The 19,879-nt window shown below is 41.6% G+C and overlaps 1 protein-coding gene across 1 annotated transcript in view; it reads right to left on the bottom strand.

Annotated features, from left to right (window-relative positions):
- Window positions 1–18,034: 18,034 nt before the first annotated feature.
- Window positions 18,035–19,879, bottom strand: part of KIF26B (kinesin family member 26B) — a 280,597-nt gene continuing 278,752 nt past the window's right edge. Inside the window, exon 15 of the mRNA XM_052673160.1 lies at window positions 18,035–18,483. Within this exon, the coding sequence (XP_052529120.1) occupies window positions 18,335–18,483 (149 nt within the window). The 3' untranslated portion in view covers window positions 18,035–18,334. The remainder of the gene's footprint in view (window positions 18,484–19,879) is intronic.

Below are 19,879 nucleotides of genomic sequence, written 5' to 3'. Positions count from 1 at the left end.
TACCATCTTCATTTGCTACAAAATGGTATAATTTCATTGAGATGACCAGTCAATTCTTTGTGCCAGTTTATGCCAGCACTTCAAGATGTAGTCATAGAAATAAGTAGAGAGATCATGTTTTTCCCTTTGACTTCCCATTAGATGTGGTTTCCAAAAGCCAGATCCACTTCTCTTTAAAAGATTCCCAATATTCTAAGTTGCATCTTGAATTTTTAGAGGTGAATTTATATATGCAGTATGTATCTGCATTCAATAAACAATGAGGATGACTTGGTTTCTAGGGTGACTAGGTTGTGAAAGGATCCTTGTGTCACTGTGAAGTTCTTGGGCTGAAGCCAAACCTTTTGCACAGAAGTGCTGCTTGCCTCTGAACCTCCATCATCTACACACTCAGTCAAGTACCTAAAGAAAAGAATGACATCACATTTGCTTCTGCGTAGCAGACAGGTGCACTGAGCACATGCTCAGGAAACTCATAATGTGGTTTGTAGACCTTTCTGAGCCTTCTGAGTTTGGTTTTACTATGCCCACTTTCCCCAAATTGTACTTCAAATTCGAGATTATAGACACTGTAGTACACACTAAGTAGGATTTTCTTCTCAAGCAGGGAAATGCTCACACTGATGCAGCCAGGTGTGGTCACCTCTTCCCCATCCAGAACAGGCAGCGGGCTGAAGACTGGGGCTCAAGCATATGAGCAGTCCAGCATACCAGACCAGGCTCAAAGCAACCTGATCTAGCTGTGGATGTCCCTGTTTAGTGCAGAGGAGTTTGGACTAGATGACTTTTAAAGGTACCTTTCAACTCGAAGGATTCTATGATACTGGTTAACTGTACTTCTAAGAAAATTCACTTCCATGTTTCTGTCAGGCCAACTATATGTCTTTTTCTCTCTTTGCCATCTCCTTTCTACTACCTCTCACCAAGCACACATGACCTTGTGTTGAAGCTGTAAGACCTACAGACATCTGTTGAACCAGGAGATCAGCCCTGGGGAAGAGGAGCATTTCATGGAAAGCATATGTGCTCCATTTGTCCACACTCATTCACAAGGGAATTGCTGTTACCAGAGCTGCTGAATTCCACTTTTAACACAGAAACAAATGTTAACAAAAGCCAAATATTTATGAGGAACATTGAAACCTAGATAATTTAAGGCCCCTGGAAATATCGCTCCAGGTGTGTCTCTCCTCTCAACAATTTATTGCTGCTACTCCAGCCATGACTGTTATTTCATTAATCTGTAGTTGTTATAAAGTCAGGCTTTCTTCACACCAGTCACTTGACACCATTAATTATTATGAGACGGGAACACATTTAAAAAGAAAATGAACACTCTGGGCATAATTTACAGCCCCAGCACAAGAATGCCAACACTGAGGAAGATATCTCTTTTCAAGGCATTTGAATTTGTTCCAGCTTATGGAGTGTTCACTTGCCCAGCGGTAATATGCAAGCAATACCGTATGAAATGCAGTGCACTTCTGGAGTATGTAGCATGGCTTGAGGCCAGAGGCCGAGTCATATCAGCCACTCAAGAAGTGCAATAATCCTGACAGGAATTCACTGCTTGGTTGGGTCTTCTTGCTGTTATGAAAAGGAAATTGTCTGGGAGAGAGTTCAGACCTTTGCATTTATTGGGATTTCTGACAAAGCTATGGCATCATTGATGGACAGTGAGGAAATGTGAGAGGTGCTCAGTCTTTAAGAGCTATTTTCTGATTTTAAAGGGACACATTGTATTTGAAAATGTGTGTCTTAGTGTAAAAATGATATCTGCATTATCTTATGATTCTATATTTACTAATAAGACTTGTAAATGAAAAGAACTTTAGTGTGCGAGCTAAGATGGTGCATTGATTTATACAGCAGGAGATACCCACCAGCGCTCACGGATGCAGACAAGTCTGTATATATGAATTGCAGCACCATCTTTTGGTACAGGACACCACAACGGTGCAAGTACAGCAGTGGGGAGTGACAGGTACTAGGAGAGGGTCAGATTTACCTGGCATCGGATGAGAAAGGCTACAGAGGATCCTGAAGGTATGTGTACTACTATGAGTAGAACTGTAGGGGACAGAATCGTAGAATGGCCTGAGTTGAAAAGGACCACAGTGATCATCTGTTTTCAACCCCCTTCTGTGTGTAAGGTCCCAACCGCCAGACCAGGCTGCCCAGAGCCACATCCAGCCTGGCCTTGAATGCCTCCAGAGATGAGGCATCCACAGCCTCCTTGGGCAACCTGTTCCAGTGCGTCACCACCCTTTGGGTGAAAAACTTCCTCCTAATATCTAACCTAAACCTCCTCTGTCTCAGTTTAAGACCATTCCCCTTGTCCTATCACTACCCACCCTTGTAAACAGCCATTCCCCTTCCAGTTTATATGCTCCCTCCAAGTACTGGACGGCCGCAATGAGGTCTAATCAGTCAGCATTGCCCCAACAATGCAAGCAGCTTGGTTGGCCTTAGGCTAGTACAAGGCTCATGATTTTGAGTCAGGGTCCTGAGAGCACTGTCTTGTTGCCTACCTTGCTTCTCTGGGCTGCTCTGCAGATTCCTTAGTGCAGGGGTGTAATTAATGCTTTCATTATTGTTGATACAAAACTTTCATTTCTTTCAGCTTGGTCAAGGAAAGAATCAGGTGTTCTGGTTGGTTTCAATCAATTATTGAGTGGTTTCATTTGGAGCCTCCCAGCACTGCCACCAGGGCTGCTAGTGCTGTGGGGAGATGTTGCTGGCAGGTTTTCTCTCACAGCTTCCCCACTCCAGCTTGTCTTCTGCAGATAAAGCTGGCCTGTGAGTGCAGGAAGATATTGAAAGTGCAGTAGAAAGCAAGTGTGCCAGGGATGAAGGCATGTTGGCTAAGCAAGCAGACATTTCTAAACAAGGTTTTTAACTCAAGCTCAAAGTAGTTTGAGTTATCTTTATACAGACATCATGTTTTGGCCCCCAAGAATATCTGGGAAATTTTTCAGGTGGAATCAGCTTGCTAAGATAAAGATGCTAAAGTCAGAAAGAGGCTAAATTATCAGTAATGCTGGCAGGGTTGCTGCTTGCTTCCAGCATTTCAGGTCAGAGGCTTTTCCAGCACTTTTGGAAAGCAATGGTGATTTGGTTTTGCCTGAAGGTTCGGAAATTCATTTTGAGTTACTTTTGATTCGCCTTAAACTAGTCTAGGAGCAACAATGTCAGATTGCCCTTAAAGGAACTGCACTACGTTGTATTTTGTGTGTAGAAGAAAGGGTACCAACAGAACAGAAAAGACAGAGGAATGTTACAGTTTTTCTGAGAATAATTGATAGCAGTGAAACAAAGACTTCTGTCAGAAATGAAATCAGTTCCCTAAACTGTGCTCTTCAAGCATGGTGCAATTCTTTGTATTTATATGCCCTTAAGGTGTGCTAGTGATGTTAGAAGTAAAAAAAAATAATAAATTCTGGGTCCTTAGTGAACAGAATTTGCAGTGCATTGCGGAGATGGTAGGAAGGAAAGAATCTAGTAAGAAACATGGAAAGGCACCATCAGCTTTTCTCATTGCAATTACAGTTTCTCTAAAACCAAGCTGCTGCACACAGGGAGCACTCTGTGAGCTGCCCTTGCCTAATTTGTGCCTCTGCCGCTTCAAGAGAGTGGTGCAAAAACATCCCAAATGCTTTTGGGCATTTCAGACCAAACTCAAGTTAGAGAGCCTCTTTTCTCTTTCCCGTTGGCCTTTTCATTTCTTATTTTACAAGGTTAATCGTGCTGAAAATACGTTTGAGATGAATGCTTTGCAAAATGGTCCCTACAAGAACAACTGAGTGTATTTTTCTTGCCACAAGCATAATGAATACACGTTACCTGAAAATCTGCCATCCTCTATTTCCCAGTCCTGTCATTCAGCACAGTGATTTCTGTTTTTTCCAATAATAGTGATGTGTAAACCATACCTATATGACCCCCATTAGTGTTTCATGGGGTGAGTTCAACATTTTTATTTGCTCTGCACTTGTGATCAACATGGACAATCAATTCTAATTCCATCATTCTTTAGACTTTTGTAGGTTTTAATAAGGACCTTAGAGATTCCCTCCCCCTCCAAAAAGAATAACTTAGGCTCAGTAATTAGGCTTCATACAGTCACAGCTCACACAGAGGAACCTAACAAGTTCTTTATTGCTCCCAGGAGACCAATTAACCTTCTTTTAAATATATGTCTATATAGCTGCAGACACACACACACACGGAGGAACACACATATACACAAGCTTCCCAGTAGTCTCAGATGCTGCAGCTCCTTGTTAACCAAATTCTGATGGGGCTTCCAGCAAGAAGCCAAGGCTGAAGCAACCTGCTCAAGTCCTTTAAACTCCATAGATGCCAACACCTAAAAAAAAGCACAGTATCTCCTGCCTCTGGGGGAGGAGGAAGGGGATAACTATATGACTTCATTCCTTAAATTTCTCCTCCATCTCCTGAGCTTGGATAGGCAGCACACAGTGGTCTCCTTCGTTCACAGCTAAGGAGCCTGCTTCCCATCTGTGTTTCAGATAAGGGCTGATAAGGATTTAGAGAAGAGCAATGTTTTCTGCCTCTATCCCTTCAATTCAGTACCTCTGATTCCCTGTCCCCAGAGGCTGTGAATAGGAAGGTGGCAGTTTTACATAGCTCTTGGAGGAAAGCTTCTCTTTAAATCACAGGTGATTCCTCTTGACAATTCCACTTGACTTTCAGAGCAGAAGCCAGAAGGCCGTTATGGAGAAGGGTGTCTGATGAGAAAATTAGCAGATCTCTACTCTTCCCCTCCCCCAGGGTCTTTGCTCTGCTCTTTTCTGTGCTTGCCTGTTGACATTTAATGAAGCTGTTTCTAATGAAGCTGTTTCTAATGAAGCTATTAGAGCGCTGCCTTCCTGCTGTAGGAGGGGCTAAGTGTGGTGTTGAGATGATGGAATAGGCTGAGGTCTGGCCTGTTCCTGCTTGGTGTTGTCCCTTGCACTACGGCAGATTACCCCAGTGGTGCATGCAAAGTACTTGCTGAGCAACAGAGCAGCCATGCAGAGGATGGAAGGGGCTTCTGTGGTCATCAGATCACGTGAGCATGAACCAGCCTTTGTGATACTGAGATACTGAGGCAGCTGGCAGCCTGTGAGCTGAGTTCCTGGAGATATTGGGACTGAAGGTGAGTGACCATGGGCCATTGGAATTTGCCTTTGGTTTCTCTTTGGCAATCCAGTTTCTTTCACTTGGTTCCCTGCCTAGTCTTTTTTTCAAAATCACTTCCAGCTCTGAAAAAAAACTCTTGTACCCAGCTTAAACCCTACATAGAACGGTAATCAAGGTGCCTGTTACTGTGGAGTGATGCTTCTTATCATGCTGACAGGAATGCTGACTGAAGGTGATTCCCTATTACAAACTAGGAATGTTAATTTAACATCTGCAGTGGAAGGCACCAGTAAATACTGATATTTCAAAAGGTCAATGTGATGTGGGTATACAAATAATTATTTTCCCTTGCCAAGTGTTTTCAATGGAGACTGTGACATAACTTGTAAAAAACAAATCTGATTTTGTATTTTCTGCAAGTAGGTCTGTGCTTGATTGCTGGCCTTTCTGTTTTTTGTTTATTTGTTATGGCAACCCGTAGTGCAACAAGAAAATGTGTGAACTGGGAAAGGTACACTAATCTGTCAGTAGAAAGCCTCTGCAAATCAAAAAGACAAGACGAATGCTGGTTCTAGATCTGGGACAGGGCTGCCTGCCAGCCACCAGACAAGGATACTGCCTTACTTTATGGCTGGCAGATGGAAGATGGGTCTGACCTTGAATGTTTCTAGGGATGGGGTATTAACCACCTCTCTGGGCAACCTGTTCCTGTGCCTCAGCACTTTTATTGTAAAAAAAACCATCTTCGCTTATGTTCAACCTAAATCTCCCCTCCTTTAATTGAAACCATTTTCCTTGTCTTGTCACAGCAGACTCTGCTAAAGAGTCTGTCCCCTTCCTTCTTGTAGCCCCCTTTAGGTATTGAAAGGCTGCTATCAGTTCTCCCTGGAGCCTTTTCTTCTCCAGCCCCAGCTTTCTCAGCCTGTCCTTGCAGAAGAAGTGCTCCTTTTCTTGGATTGCTTTTGTGGTCCTCCTCTGGATGCATCCCAACAGGTCCACATCTGTCCTGTACTGAAGATGCCAGATCTGGACACGTTACTCCAGGGGAGGTCTTATGAGTGCAGAGCAGAGGAGCAGGATCACCTCCCTCTATCAGCTGGCCATGCTTCTTTTGGTGCAGCCTAGGATAATGTTGACTTTGTGTGCTGCAAGGGCATGTTGCTGGCTCATGTCCAGCTTCCTATCCACCATTACACCCGAGTTCTCTTTGGCAGGGATGTGCTCCATCCTTACATCCCCCAGCTTGTTCTGATAGCTGGAGTTGCCATGACACAGGTGCAAGACCTTGCACTTAATTAGATTTGTTGAACCACATGAGATTCACCTGTGCCCACTGCTCAGCCTGCCTAATCTCTCTGAGTGGCATCCTGTCCCTCAGATGTGTCAACTGTACCACTCAACTTGGTGTCATCCTAAAACTTGAGGGTGCACTCGATCCCACTGTCCATGTCATTAGTGAAGATGTTAAAGAGCACCAGTTCCAGTACTGATCCCCGAGGGATGCTGCTTGTTACCATTCTTCATTTGGACATGGAATCATTGATCTCCATTCTCTGGGTATGATCTCATCCGTCAAATGGTCCACACATCAAATCCATACCTTTCCAATTTGGAGAGAAGGATGTATGAGGTCTGTGTCAGAGTCCTTACTGAAGTCCAAATAGATGACATTAGTGTCTCTTCCCTTGTCCACCGACTCAGTTACACCACTGAACTTGTCCTGCATGTCAGAAAAAGACTGTTTGCCAACAAGCTCCTGTTTGCAGAGCTGCAGAAACAGTATAGGCATAGGCCTCTGGTGATGTACAGACTTAGCTGAGCCTGGCCCACAGCTCAGACAAACCTTCATCTGAGCAGTTACTTCACTTCAGACCAGTCAGATGAGAAGCCAAAGGGGCAAAGGAGGGGATATTGTTACTCCTGCTTGATGCGGTGCCTTTTGCTAACATGTTTCCTTACTTTTGGTAATGCAGTAACATACCAAAGACAACTTCAGAATATACTGTGTTTCTCATAGTCTTGAGGAAAGGTGCCCCAAGCCTGTCATAGATGCTGTACGCGGTGTTTTGAGAGCCACCTGAAACTTCCCGCCTCTGCTTCTGCAAGAAACTGGTGCCTTGCTGACTGTGTGCTGGCTGACATGCAAACACTGACTGGGGCCATCATGCCAGTAACCATTTTTGAGGTGACACAGAAATGTTTTGCTTGCTGATCTGCTCTTGGCAAGTGTAGGAGAAAAAGGCAGAAGGCCATAGCAACTGTACCGGCTTTGCACCACAGCCGTTTCTCTGCACCCATGGCTCTGCAGTGCCATCTGCCATTAGGTTTAAATTCCACATGCCATCTGCAGCTCCTTTGAAAAACCTCAATCACCCTGCCAAACTGAAATGGTGGAAACCCCAGATTGCTTTGGGCCTGCAGATGATCCCAGGCACAGATTTGTTGGCAGGGGAAGGAGATGGCAAGTGATGCTTATTCTTCCTCAGAAATCAGTCTCCATGTCCTGCTAGGCACCATAAACACACTCATCTCAAAGCAGCCATTGTGAGTGCCCCTGCCAGAGCAGCAGCTCGGAACAAGAAGAGATCCACAATCTCACCCTTGCCCTGGAAGAGATTCCTCCATCAGCTGGCAGAACATAGCACCAGCTGAGCTATGCCCGTGCCCACTCCTCACCCAACACCAGAGCCATCTGAATTTTCTTGTAGCAGAAGCTTGTGCAGGAGGTAACCCTCTGCATCTGGACCAGCTCCTCAGCAACCTATTTGGCCTCACATCTGAGTAAAATCAGGATGTGCATGTTCGTGTTTCTTAGAAAAATCAATTTGTGGCTTGCCCATCTGAAACACTTTGGTTATTTTGGGTTAAGTTACATCGGTGTGCTCAAAAAAACAAAAACAAACAAACAAACAAAAAAAAACCAACCCCCAAGGCATCCTCTGCCTTGCCCAGGGAAGAATTTCTGGGGTCATGGAGGCAATTTGAAGCTCAAAGGTTTACAAGCCCAGCGAGATAAGGCAGTGTGATGGCCTCCACGATTTATGGTGGGAGCTTATGGAGAGATCAACATGGCTTAGTGCATGGGTCAATCTTACACAAAGATCCTGTTTGAGCAGGGAAAAAGATAAATCAGTGAATCTTTGTAGCTAGTTTTGACATTGCTTTTGGATGATAGAGGGTTGGTTTGTTTGTTTCTCCCCTGCTCTTAGTCACAGTGAATTTTCTGCTCTCAGTGTGATGAGATGAATTCCAAAATGAGATGATGTCCCCACTGCAGGCCCTTGGCAGTTCAGTGCCATGGGGTATCTGAGGCTTTTGCAAAGCCCAGCCTTCAGGAGGAGGCTGTCCAGAGAGGTGGTGGCTGTCCTGTCCCTGGAGACATTCAAGGTCAGGTTGGACCAGGGTCTGAGCAATCTGATCGAGCTGTAGGTGTCCCTATTTATTACAGAGAAGTTGGACTAGATGGCCTTTTAAGTTCCCTTCCAACTCAGATGATTTTTTGGCTAATGTTACGTGGGAAGCCTGCCTTTTGGACCAGTCTGTGCAAAAATGTGGGTAAAAGTTGGATAGGAAGCTAGTAACAAGACGTACAAGCAAGGGAGGAACTGTTCATAATGGCAATAAATAAATATTTCACAGAATGAGTCAGTCCTAGAACAGTTGTTGTGCTGAAGTATTTTAGTACACTATATTACTCTAGCATTAACTGCAGTCCTAAGAGAGAGTAGAGGTGAGAAGCCCTCTTGCTAAGCTGGGTTTTTATTTATTATGCATATTTGTTCCTGCTCTGCAGATCACTTTATGGCACTGCAATGCTAATTGTCACATAAAAACACTAGATAGAACTGGTGCTTCCATTGTTTCATCCTGATCAGCAGAAAGAGTCCAATGACTGTGAAGTGCAAGCTTAGATGCTTTCCAGAAGCTTTTCTATGGATTTCACAGCATCTTAGTGGCTTTATATATAACCTTCAGAAATGTTCTCCAAGCCTTTGGAAACTCATGGCAGGCAGGAGTCCAAACTATTGCCCCCTGGGGCAGCACGAGTCACAAACTGCAGGGTGAGAAGATGAACTGTTATTTTTCAATTATTTGCCTAATTGCATTGCCTTCCATTGTCCTTGGAAATTAGGAGAGAATTATGTTTACAGTGTTTTGCTTGGCTCCTGAGGGGAAGCTTGCTGGGCATTGTGAGGTTGCCATAACATCCAGTCTAGGAGGAGGCAGCTTGCTCTTTAATAAAAACAGGGTTGTGAATCTTCTGCAGCTGCCCCCACTCTCCATAGTTGTATCCCTGGGCACGCAGCTAAGAGACAGGAGTGACTTAGTGCTCTTGTTTCAAGCAAGCACCAGGGAAGCGAGCAAAACAGCATGCTGGGTGGATGGCACAGAGCTGCTGAAGGCACTGCTGTGAAGGAGCATGGCCATGAGCAGCCTGGCTTCCGCACTTATGATTTCATTCTCTGCGTTATTGTAACTGCGATGAGGAATTTATCTTTTGAAAAACTAAATATAGAGAAATGTTGCTTTTCTCCCCGTTACTTTGGTTTGCAGTCATTCAGAGAATGAAGTGGGGCGGGGATGAGACAAGGACATTTCCTGGTCCCTTTCAAACACATGACAAAGGACCTCCATATTTGGAGGTGTGAGACCTTCTCTCCAAAGCAAGCTCGGGAGTCCCGCACACCGCACTCGCGCATCCGGCTGTACTTGGGCTGCTAGGAGCTAGAAATGGGAATATGGATGTGTGCCAAATGCACACAGCTGTGTACTTTTGGTTGCCAGTTGGCAGGTGTGGAATCTGCAATCTAATGCAAAGTATGGATGCCAAACCCATGCAATAAGGTTCCATGAAAGAGGCACACATAAACCTGTATGAAGGTGAACGCATATCTTTTCCCTTGACAAGCGTTCCATTGGGGACTGACTATTTTTGGCCATTTAGGACTGCAACAAGGTTGCCATTTGCCAGAGTTGCTCCTGAAGGGAAAGCAGACGGGACCCCCAAGCTACCTACATGTTTTTTTTTTGTTTTTCGGTCTTTGGGCTCTGTAGAGCATTTGCCTGGTCATGCCCAGCATAGCGTTGCTCAGTTAAATAGCAGATGTCAGCCTCCAAAACTGCCAAATTGGCAACTGTCATGAATGCTAACAGATATCATAAAACATGAAATCCACTCACAGATGGTCTTGTTCTAGAGGAGATAAACACTAATTTCGTGTTCATATGAGAATCAGTGAGATTAATTTTTTCCTTCCAATTTCAGTGGCTTAAAGACAATCAGTGCTACCAACCAAAATGAGGGGAGATTCCATGGCTCTGGTGCGTTACGGGCCAGTGTGAGAGAGGAACCAGCTTTAGCTTCTAGTTCTCATCCCTGGTTTTCCAGGAGTGAGGAAGTTTGCTCACGACCACCATCAGGAGACAGAGTCCTGTCAGGTTTCCTTGCTAAACCTTCTTCTGCTTTTATCTTCAGATTGGAAAGTTGTTGGCTTCAAAGACTTGGTTGTGGCTGAGATGTTACTTTACAAGAGGTATCAACCATTTCAACCATGCCTCATTAGGGCACCATGTTTTGTCAGGCATATGCCTCTGCTCTTGTTCCATGTCCCAAACCTTTCCTGACAGTCTTGCTTCAGACCAGAGCTGTGTAGCAACAAGCTCTCCAACGCTTCAGAATTGGCTAGCAGTGAATTGATTTTCTTTTCAGCTTGTATAGAGATCACCATCAGTTCTCTTAGACAAAGTCTAGGACTTGTGCTAACCCATTTTTCTCTGGTTTTGTCACTGTAAGGCACGTTGGGCTCTTTAATACTGATATGGCTGCATGATAGCAGCAATGAAGATAAATTACCTCAAAAATAGGCAATAAGCCTTTTAGCTCTTTAGAGCAAATCAAAGCTACTCTGAACAGCCCACAGATGAAAGAATGGCTGTTTATCTTCATTTACAGCTACCATGGAGAGGCACCAGCATGTAAATTCATTGGCCGAGGGGCAACAGCTGAAGTTGTGCTAGTCATAGGATTTGCCACTAGGAGAGGAGAAATCCCCTCCTCCCCTCTGCCAACCCATGTTATGTGCCAGGCATTGCGTCTGTGGCCACCTTAAGATTTTTAGTTAAGAAGTGGCAGTCACCCTAGGTGATGACATCCCCTGCCACTGAGGCTGTAATCTCTGTCTCTGAGCTGATGTAGTGCTAACTTGTCCCTCCTAGCACAGGGCGTATGAGGGAATCATCTGTCAGCATTTGACAGGTCTTAAAGGAGATGTTTAGTTGCTTCCTTTTTTCTCCTCCCCACAAGAAGTATGACTTGTTTTCTTATAATGTGAAGAGGAGAATTTTCTTATTGGAACTTACCCAGTGGTTAACAGGCATTTTAGGTTTGCCCAAAGAGCTAATTCACATCTTGTCTCGCAAGTGAGGCGCTCTTGATTATCAGTAGGGAGTACCGTATACAAGGCAAGCAGAAATTGCAGACACCTTACTGGAAGCTCAGGGAAGGGCTGAACCTGAATATACTATTGCCCCTCTGAGGGATTAACACGTCTGAAGTAACAGACACAAACTCCTTATTACATTCACCTTGTATAATATGCCTGCATAGTGGCCAAGGGAAGTCTGACATAGATGTGAAAGTGGATAAATAATTGTAAACATATTTTTATAATTTTTTGTCTCAATTTTGTTTCCTTGCTCATAGATAATGGTTGAGCAATGCCTGCTAATATCAGAAAGCACATATCCACAACCACCTTATATACAAAGATAACCGGTTCAGGCCTGCTGTGTTTTCTTTTTATTTCCAGACAGCAGCAGGGGAGAAGTTAATGGTGCTATGCTTGGTTGCAGTGTTTCTGTCATTGCTATCATACTCTGCAATTCCTTATTGTTATTTTCTGGCAAATCTGCTTCTCGGCAATACCTGTTTGGTAGAACCCTTTTGGGTATTTCAGTTTCAAGATTGATCTAATTCACTCCTACTAACAAGACATCACCTTGTGTTAGGTCAAAAGCACCTTCTCTGCCATTTCGTAAATGTTCTTATCCAAAGCGAAATAGGAGGGGGAGGCAGATATATCGGTAAGATAAAAGTAAACATTTAATGCCACTATAGTTTGATTTTTTTTTTTTTTTTCCAGACATCATATTTTTGACAATGTTTCACACCTCAGATACCACAAAAGGGATATTTTTTTTTAGCCAGCAAACAATAAACTTTACAGTTTTAATGGCAAAAGGCTCAATGCATTTGTTGACCAACTTGGAAATGGCTGTGACGTTCAACATTTTAAACCTGTCCTCATGCTGTTCTTTCTTTTTCTTTTTTTCCCATAAAATTTAGTTGATAAAATATATATATATATATCTACTACTGATACATCCTCTTCTGGAATCACCCATTGGTGGGGCCAGCATATGTTCTGTATCCATCATTTTGTCTCTTCCTTAGGTCCATTTTATACCATTGTTATAATGAGAAAGAACATAGCCACAGACAGAGTGAAATGAATTCAGCAAACATACACTTCAATGCATAGCACTTAGATCAGCATTTCCAACCATGATGTGTAAATAAATTATAAAATACAAGCAACTCTATAAAACAAGAACATCCTGAGTTTACAAATAAATTATATCCTTCATACATAGAATATGATGTGGATGTTAGTAACCAGCAGTTTCAGCTATGGGAGGGGAAAAAAGTAAAACTTAAAAAAGTTAGCATCTATGCATACATAAAATATATATATGTATGTGTGCTATATGTAAATTTTCACACATACATATACAATAGAGGGTGAATACATCCATATCAATAGTATATAGAGATATGTAATATAGCTGAAACTGCCTCAAGCACCATTTTATTACCATTATTATAAAGTTTGCTCAATACTTAAGTAGGACCACTCAAAGTAAGATGGATTGGGTTGGGGATTTTTTTTTCCTGTCTGAGAGAGTTTTGAAGGTGGTTTGAAATATCATGGATGTTACTATTTCACTTTCAGCACCTCCGTTCTTTGTAGAATAATCACTCCTTTTATGAGCTTCAAAATGTTGCATAAGTGAGATTGAGTCTGCTGTTAGTGAGGCTGTTGGTAAAATCCATATTGACTTCAGTAGGGTCAAGATAAGAGTGCTACATTTTCAAGGGAAAATGATTATTTTTCTTTTTTCTTTTTCTTTTTCTTTTTTTTTTTTTAAGTTGCTTGAAAAGGAGAAAAGATAAAGCCAATAATAAAATGGTTTATAACTTCCAAGAGCAGGTATGGAGGTTTAGATAACCCTGTGATGAGCACATAATAAATGCAAGAGCTAGAGATTATTACCTCTGCATTGACAAATCATTCACAGTTTTGTTTGCCATAGTTATTTGAAAACCTATTTCAAATCTTGTAATAGCTAGCAACATCCAGCCTTGTGTCTCCAAAAAGTGCTGGGTGTTGCCAACACAAAAGGCTATGGAGTAACAAAATAAGGGCTAGAAGGACATCAGGATTAGGCAAAGTATGTCATCTATCCACGGTTTTGAGAAATCTCTTACTCCTATCGTTATGCAGTGGTATAAATTCTTTGATCTCTGATGTGAGTTGATGCATCCCTGATACTGTGTGACCATTCTCCCATAGGACTGGGCAGCAGGGGGTTGCTCCACCTCTGGTTTATGAGAGTATTTGCTATAGGCAGTCATCTGCAACACAGAAACTTACACGTTACAATTTTTAGAACAACGAGGACTTGACAGCAGCTTTATCTCATATGGGGCTAAGAGGCTTGGCTTTCAGTTGACGTGACCAGGGTTTATGCACCATGGTAAAGCACAAATTGTTGTATTTAGCAGCGGTGATTGTGAGATATCTTGCCTTCAACTTGTGACGCTCTGAAATACAGAGTGATTCTTTTGGATTACTTTGACAGACCTTAACATGTCAATGACAGCCTCTGTGTGGGAACTGCAGTAACCTAGCTTTATAGGCTGAAGAACAGCAAGAATAAAGGCCCTTTGAAGGAAGCCTTTAAAAGTGTTTCAAGCATAAGTTTTCCGTGTAGTGTGGAATAAGTCAACTTCATCTTGGTGAGTGATAGGAGAAAGGTTTTAAAGGTAAACCTTGGAGGAGCGGAGGAGCAGTGTTGTTACCATTTGTGAACAGTTAAGCAATCTCCTCGCAGTAATGTGTGTAGGGTTTCTCCCTCAGGCTATGCTCATATGCATTTCTTTGTATGTATATATTGCCCTGCCCTTTGGTTTTATCATTAGTTTTAGATCACGAAGAAAAAAAAAAAGCCACAAATGTTTGTAAAAGGCAGTGTTTCTCAGAAAGTCTATTTCCTTCAGCTGTCATAAAATCTGAATCTTGTGCTATGGATAATAATGCTATGTTAAGATAAACCACATTATTGAGATAAATGAAAAAGAATTATTTTTTTTAAAAAGGACTAAGTCTATCCTGTAGCATTCAGCTCTAATAAAGAGCAAAGAAAGGACAGCTTGGGTATCAGTTTGGTGCCTGTCTTTCTGTGAAATAATACTTCTGATTGCTGAGGTCTGAATGAATTGACAATAAGGCATTCTGTAGCAAATACAAGGCATGGATGGTGGGAGAAAAGCCACAGATAACTATGACAATAGGAATTAGGGTTCTTCTACACCCTGAAGGGAAGCAGAGCTGGTGAATGACCCAGGCTTTCTGCCTACTCCCAGCATTTGTGGGGACCAGTGGAATGGGTGAATTCAGATTGCAGCCAAACTCCCAAATCTAGGGTCTCAACTGAATCTGTTGTCATAGAACAAGTTCTGCCCCTTTTAGAAATAACATTCAAGCACATTAAGATGAAAAGCTTTCACAGTCAGGCCCAGACTACTCAAGCAGTAGGTCTGAACATAGCTGTGGTAATGCAGACTAATAGCTGCTGCTCTACAGCCATTACAGAACATGATAATAAGGATACGTGGTCCTCTGTTACAAGAGGGAACAAAGATTTAACCTTCACTTCTAATTGCATTAACATTGCTGTTTCCCACTAAAGCTGTTCCAGGGAAATAAGATTGATTTCTGAATATGCAAACAATTAAGGACTCTATTCACATTGCTCTTGTATATTTTGGGTAACTTGAGTTGACTTTTAAAGAAATCAGGAAAAAGGCAGCATTATACTGGCAATTGCTAAAAGAATGGGACTTCCCGGGTGACTTGTAGGAGCGTATGGGTATTCTGTAAAATGCTGGCTACTATAGAATAACAGCAATTTTAGTAAGGTCATGATGTTTTCAATTATCTGTCTTGCAGGTATTTTAAGTACAATAAAAGAAATTCTAAAGCTACCACAATTCCCAAAAATATAGTCATAAATTTTGAAATGCAGTGACAGAAAGTCAAAAAAGAAGAGATGACTATTGATTTTAGGATACAAATGTGACAGAAGTGTTAATGGCCATTATAATTAAGTCCTCAGAAATGAAATATTTGTGAGGAGTGTGATTCTGCTCAGCTACTACATAATTTTCAGTATGCCAAATTCATCCTTGGTGTAATCCATTTGGTTTCAGGGAGAAATTTTGATCCATCCTGATAATAAGGGCAAACGTGTACTATTAATATTTAAAAGAATGGCTAGGTAGATACCAATTCTATTATGCTTCTTTGTCAAGTATCTGTTCACTTTACCTGCACCACTTGCCATTTATCATCTCACAGGAGCACCCCAGTGCATGCAACACCCACATAATTTCATTCTGCATGACTGAGGTAGGGAATCTAATGTGGAGGAGTGACTAGGGAGGGAAATTGAAGTAAAACAGACACAAGTGACAACCTGAGAAGCCTACAGGGCTACTTGTGGACACAGGTGAGTGAGAGATGGGAGCAGCTGGGGAAGCCTATTTCCTGTGTATGTAGCCTGACAGCATAATTCTGGGACTTTGCAAGACTGAATCCACAAAAGAAGACATACTCCATATCCCAAAGGTACTAGATCTTCACCCAGCACAGAACTGCAGAGGCAATTGCCATTGCTTGGTAGAACTGTACTGAAATCATGGAGATCTATGCAGTAGAGATGCCCCAACAGAACCCCCCATAACAAGCACCACTAAAATCATTACAAAGAGAAACAAACCAGAGAAAATTGCACTTTTTTTTTTTTTTTTTTTTTTTTTTTTTTTTTTTTTTTTTTTTTTTTGTATTGAGAAAAGGAGAGAGATCAGACCAAATAAGAAAATGCTGTGGAATAGAACAGGAAGGAACTTTCATGTATGACCTTTTTTCACTCCCAAATAAGCCTATGAAATGTAAGAAGGATTTTCTACAAAACACAGTGATAAAGCTCATAGAATGAATAAGATATGTTAATATACGTTATAGAGAATTTGAAGAAAATATATAAATGTTTTTTTGTTTGCTTGTTTGTTTGTTTGTTTGTTTTTTTAAGGTAACCAGTAGTAAAAGGTATCAGTATTTTTGTGGATTTTTTTTTGTCCACCAGGAAATGGTGCTTGGCATACTGTAAAATGGCATTAGTATGATGAAGCAGGTAAAGAAAGAGCTACATGTAGGAACAGTAAACTGATGAAGTGATGCGTACTGAGTATATGCCAAATGCTGATCTTACTTTCTGATAACCAACAGGAAGGTCAGATAAGGTTATGTGAGAGGATTGTTTTGTGAAAGGAATTATTTCAATATAAAAGAAGAAGAAACCTATACAAGAAAAAATTCTTTATGCTCATACATAATTAACATGCAAATTTCACACACTTTCTTAAGTAACACAAAGGATGTTCTTCCCCACATACTGTTTTATAGATAAAAATGCAAACAAGTAGAATATCCAATTATGCAGTGAGGCCCAGACCCTCATCCTTTTAATCACAGAATGGTTCGGGTTGGAAAGGACCTTAAAGATCATGCAGTTCCAACCCCCTGCCATGGGCAGGATTGCCACCCACTAGATGATGTCATCCATTGATGTCTATGTGACTTTAGTCATAGTTGAAATAAGGGAATGCTGATTAGGAAAACATCATAATCAGTATGCCTGAATTACTTACTAGATCTGCTTACTCATGACTCCTGCTTATTTGTGGACTAGCTGAGCTGAACAGAGACTGCACATCGCAGCACTTTTCAGGTATGTCTGGACCAGGGACATGAAGAAGGCAAAGTTAAATTTTTATCAGTCATGGAATCAAGAAAGGACAAAAGAAATCATTCATTTTTGGACTGATAAGTATGAGAGCCCTCCCCTGAAAAGTAGTTGTCCATTGAGTTATTAGTCCCAGGAAAAGGGATTGGGATAAAAATACCTCATCATCCATAGCTCTAGCCAGCAAAAAGCTATAAGGACATGAAAAATAAAGGGGGAGGTTAATTCAAATGGAAAAGATACTTACTTCACCGTAATGTCACTTCTCCTCTCTCACATACTGCAGAACCTGTAAGTTGGGAAAATTACTGTGCCCTCTAACGCTTAAGATTGTACAGAAGAACATATAAGCAAACCTTGCTCATTGTTAGAAATATTTATGTGTCATCTGGGAAGTTAAATTTCTCTTTGAGTGGCCTTACTCTGTTAACAATAAAAGACAGTTAACATTTATTCATATGTTGTACTGATTAGGAAATATCTCTACAAACACAAGTTACTTAGAAACAGCAAGTCTGAAACAGGAGAAAACACCAAGAGAAAAACAAGCTGTAAGTACATTTCAAAAGTGTTTTGTTTTTTTCCTTTTTCATCTTTTGACTAGCACCATCTGTACACAAGAAAGTATGAACATAAATGTTTGGATAATAAAGATTTGCAAGGCACTTGAACAGTCTTTCTAGATAGGATTTCTTCTAATGAACCTCTCAAGTGGAAGTCCTACAACCACCTTTCCTCCTCCCTCAGCTAATGCAGGGAAAGAAGTCTCTTCTGCCAGCAGTTCTTATTTACAGACATGTCCTTAAGGGTTCCTCAAAGTGCTCTTTTAGGCTAAGAGAATCAACATCCTTCTATCTCCATTTTTTCATGCGTGTCCTGTTATTTTTTAATATTACTCTTCTATAGTAAAGCAAATCTCTCATACACACAATTGAGACTTGACTCCAACCTTCATCCTCATTCTGCTTTCTTTGGGATGCTATTCAGAAGGGAAAAGGAGGATGGCAGAGATGTGCATTGAAATTCTCTTGAGATTCGCTCTCTATCTGCGTCTGGAGGTGATGTCAAAACAGGTGATCATCATGAGATGAGCCTTGCAGAAGTTGACACGGTTTTCCAAACGTTCAGTCACACACTCCAGGGCTTCCAGGTACTCCAGAGAATCCAGCTCAAATACCTGCTCCAGATCAACTGTAGAGAAGAAAATACACAGATAGAAAAAGCATACAAAACCCAGCACTAGTTGCTGAGGGATATGGATCCAATTCAAGCCTTCAAAAACATCTGTACTGTATACAATGTTATCTTTAGCTTCCCACTGACACTGAAAGTTGTGTCTGCTATTTAATGGCTATTAAAATGGCTTGTCGGTGAAAATACTATTAAGATTGCACGGAATACTTTCTTGAGTGATATGCTCTGCCATCCTCTCTAGAGCAGCAGATAAGTTTTGCCACACTCCATCTTTCCCTAAGAAAAGCCAACAGAACTGCTCCTCCAGCAACCACACAGCTCACTGTAAGGAAACCAGGTGGGCACAAAACACCTGTGGGTTTAAGGTTAACAGGGAAGCCACAAGTTGAACGTGATGGAGAAATTCATCAGTGAAGTGTAAAACTGGCCGAGTTGATTTTAATTATTTCCACTGGTTTTGTTTCAAGATCTTGCATTTATATGATATGTATTGACTCTCTCATGCATTCTTCTGACCAAAAAAGAGATTGATGTAAGTTCTCTTCTGAATTCATAACTCAGAGTCAGAAACCATCCTCCAACTTCCCTGCTTGTCACACCTCTCCCTGTTCTGGGCAATTCTCACTAGCTTGTTCAGGAGTGCTAACGGAAGGTGTGTACATCACACTACCATAGGTTCCCTTTTGCTGCCAGAGACAGCTGGCAGCTGCTTCCATGGAAGCTGTGTGGGAACTATGTGATCTTAGCCAACACTTCACATCTCATCTAAGCCCTGCGGTCTGTGCTATCCTTGAGGCTTCCTGCATGTATCACACTGGAATCAGAAGCAAAGGCATCACACATCAGTATGCAGATGGCATACTGGTCTTTAAATCTGTCTCTTTTGCCTTATATTATGGTTGTTTTGTAGGCTGTACAAATCTAGTATTAACTTATGACAGTTGTTGAGAGAAGAGTTAGGACACAGCACCCAACCTCCTTATACCCCATGCAATTATCATGAGAAAAAACCACAAATACATTTTTTGGAGAACGCTTTAACTATGAGTTCATCTGTTCACTAACACTAAAAAATGCTTTACAGTTACTGCAGTATGCTTTTAATCTTTTTCCTTTGAGGTTCTTCTGTATCTCAATGTGAATATCCTTTAAGATCTGAACTTTACACATCGACAGTTACGAAAAATGGGCCAAATTCATTCTTCATGTAAGCCCGCTGGTGCCAAGGGACAAGTTTGATCTGCAGTGTTATTTTGTGGTATAAGAGTAGATTTATAATATTGCTCATATGTCTTAGTGATCTGGGGACAAAATAGAAATATCTCATTTTTATAATCTGTGGACTGAAATGTGTGAACGATAATCTACCAATGGCAATATTCACTATTACAAT

This window comes from Tympanuchus pallidicinctus, unplaced genomic scaffold, assembly GCF_026119805.1.
Source record: "Tympanuchus pallidicinctus isolate F22 unplaced genomic scaffold, pur_lepc_1.0 scaffold1, whole genome shotgun sequence".
NCBI lineage: Eukaryota > Metazoa > Chordata > Aves > Galliformes > Phasianidae > Tympanuchus > Tympanuchus pallidicinctus.
This window is presented reverse-complemented; position numbering and strand designations above follow the sequence as displayed.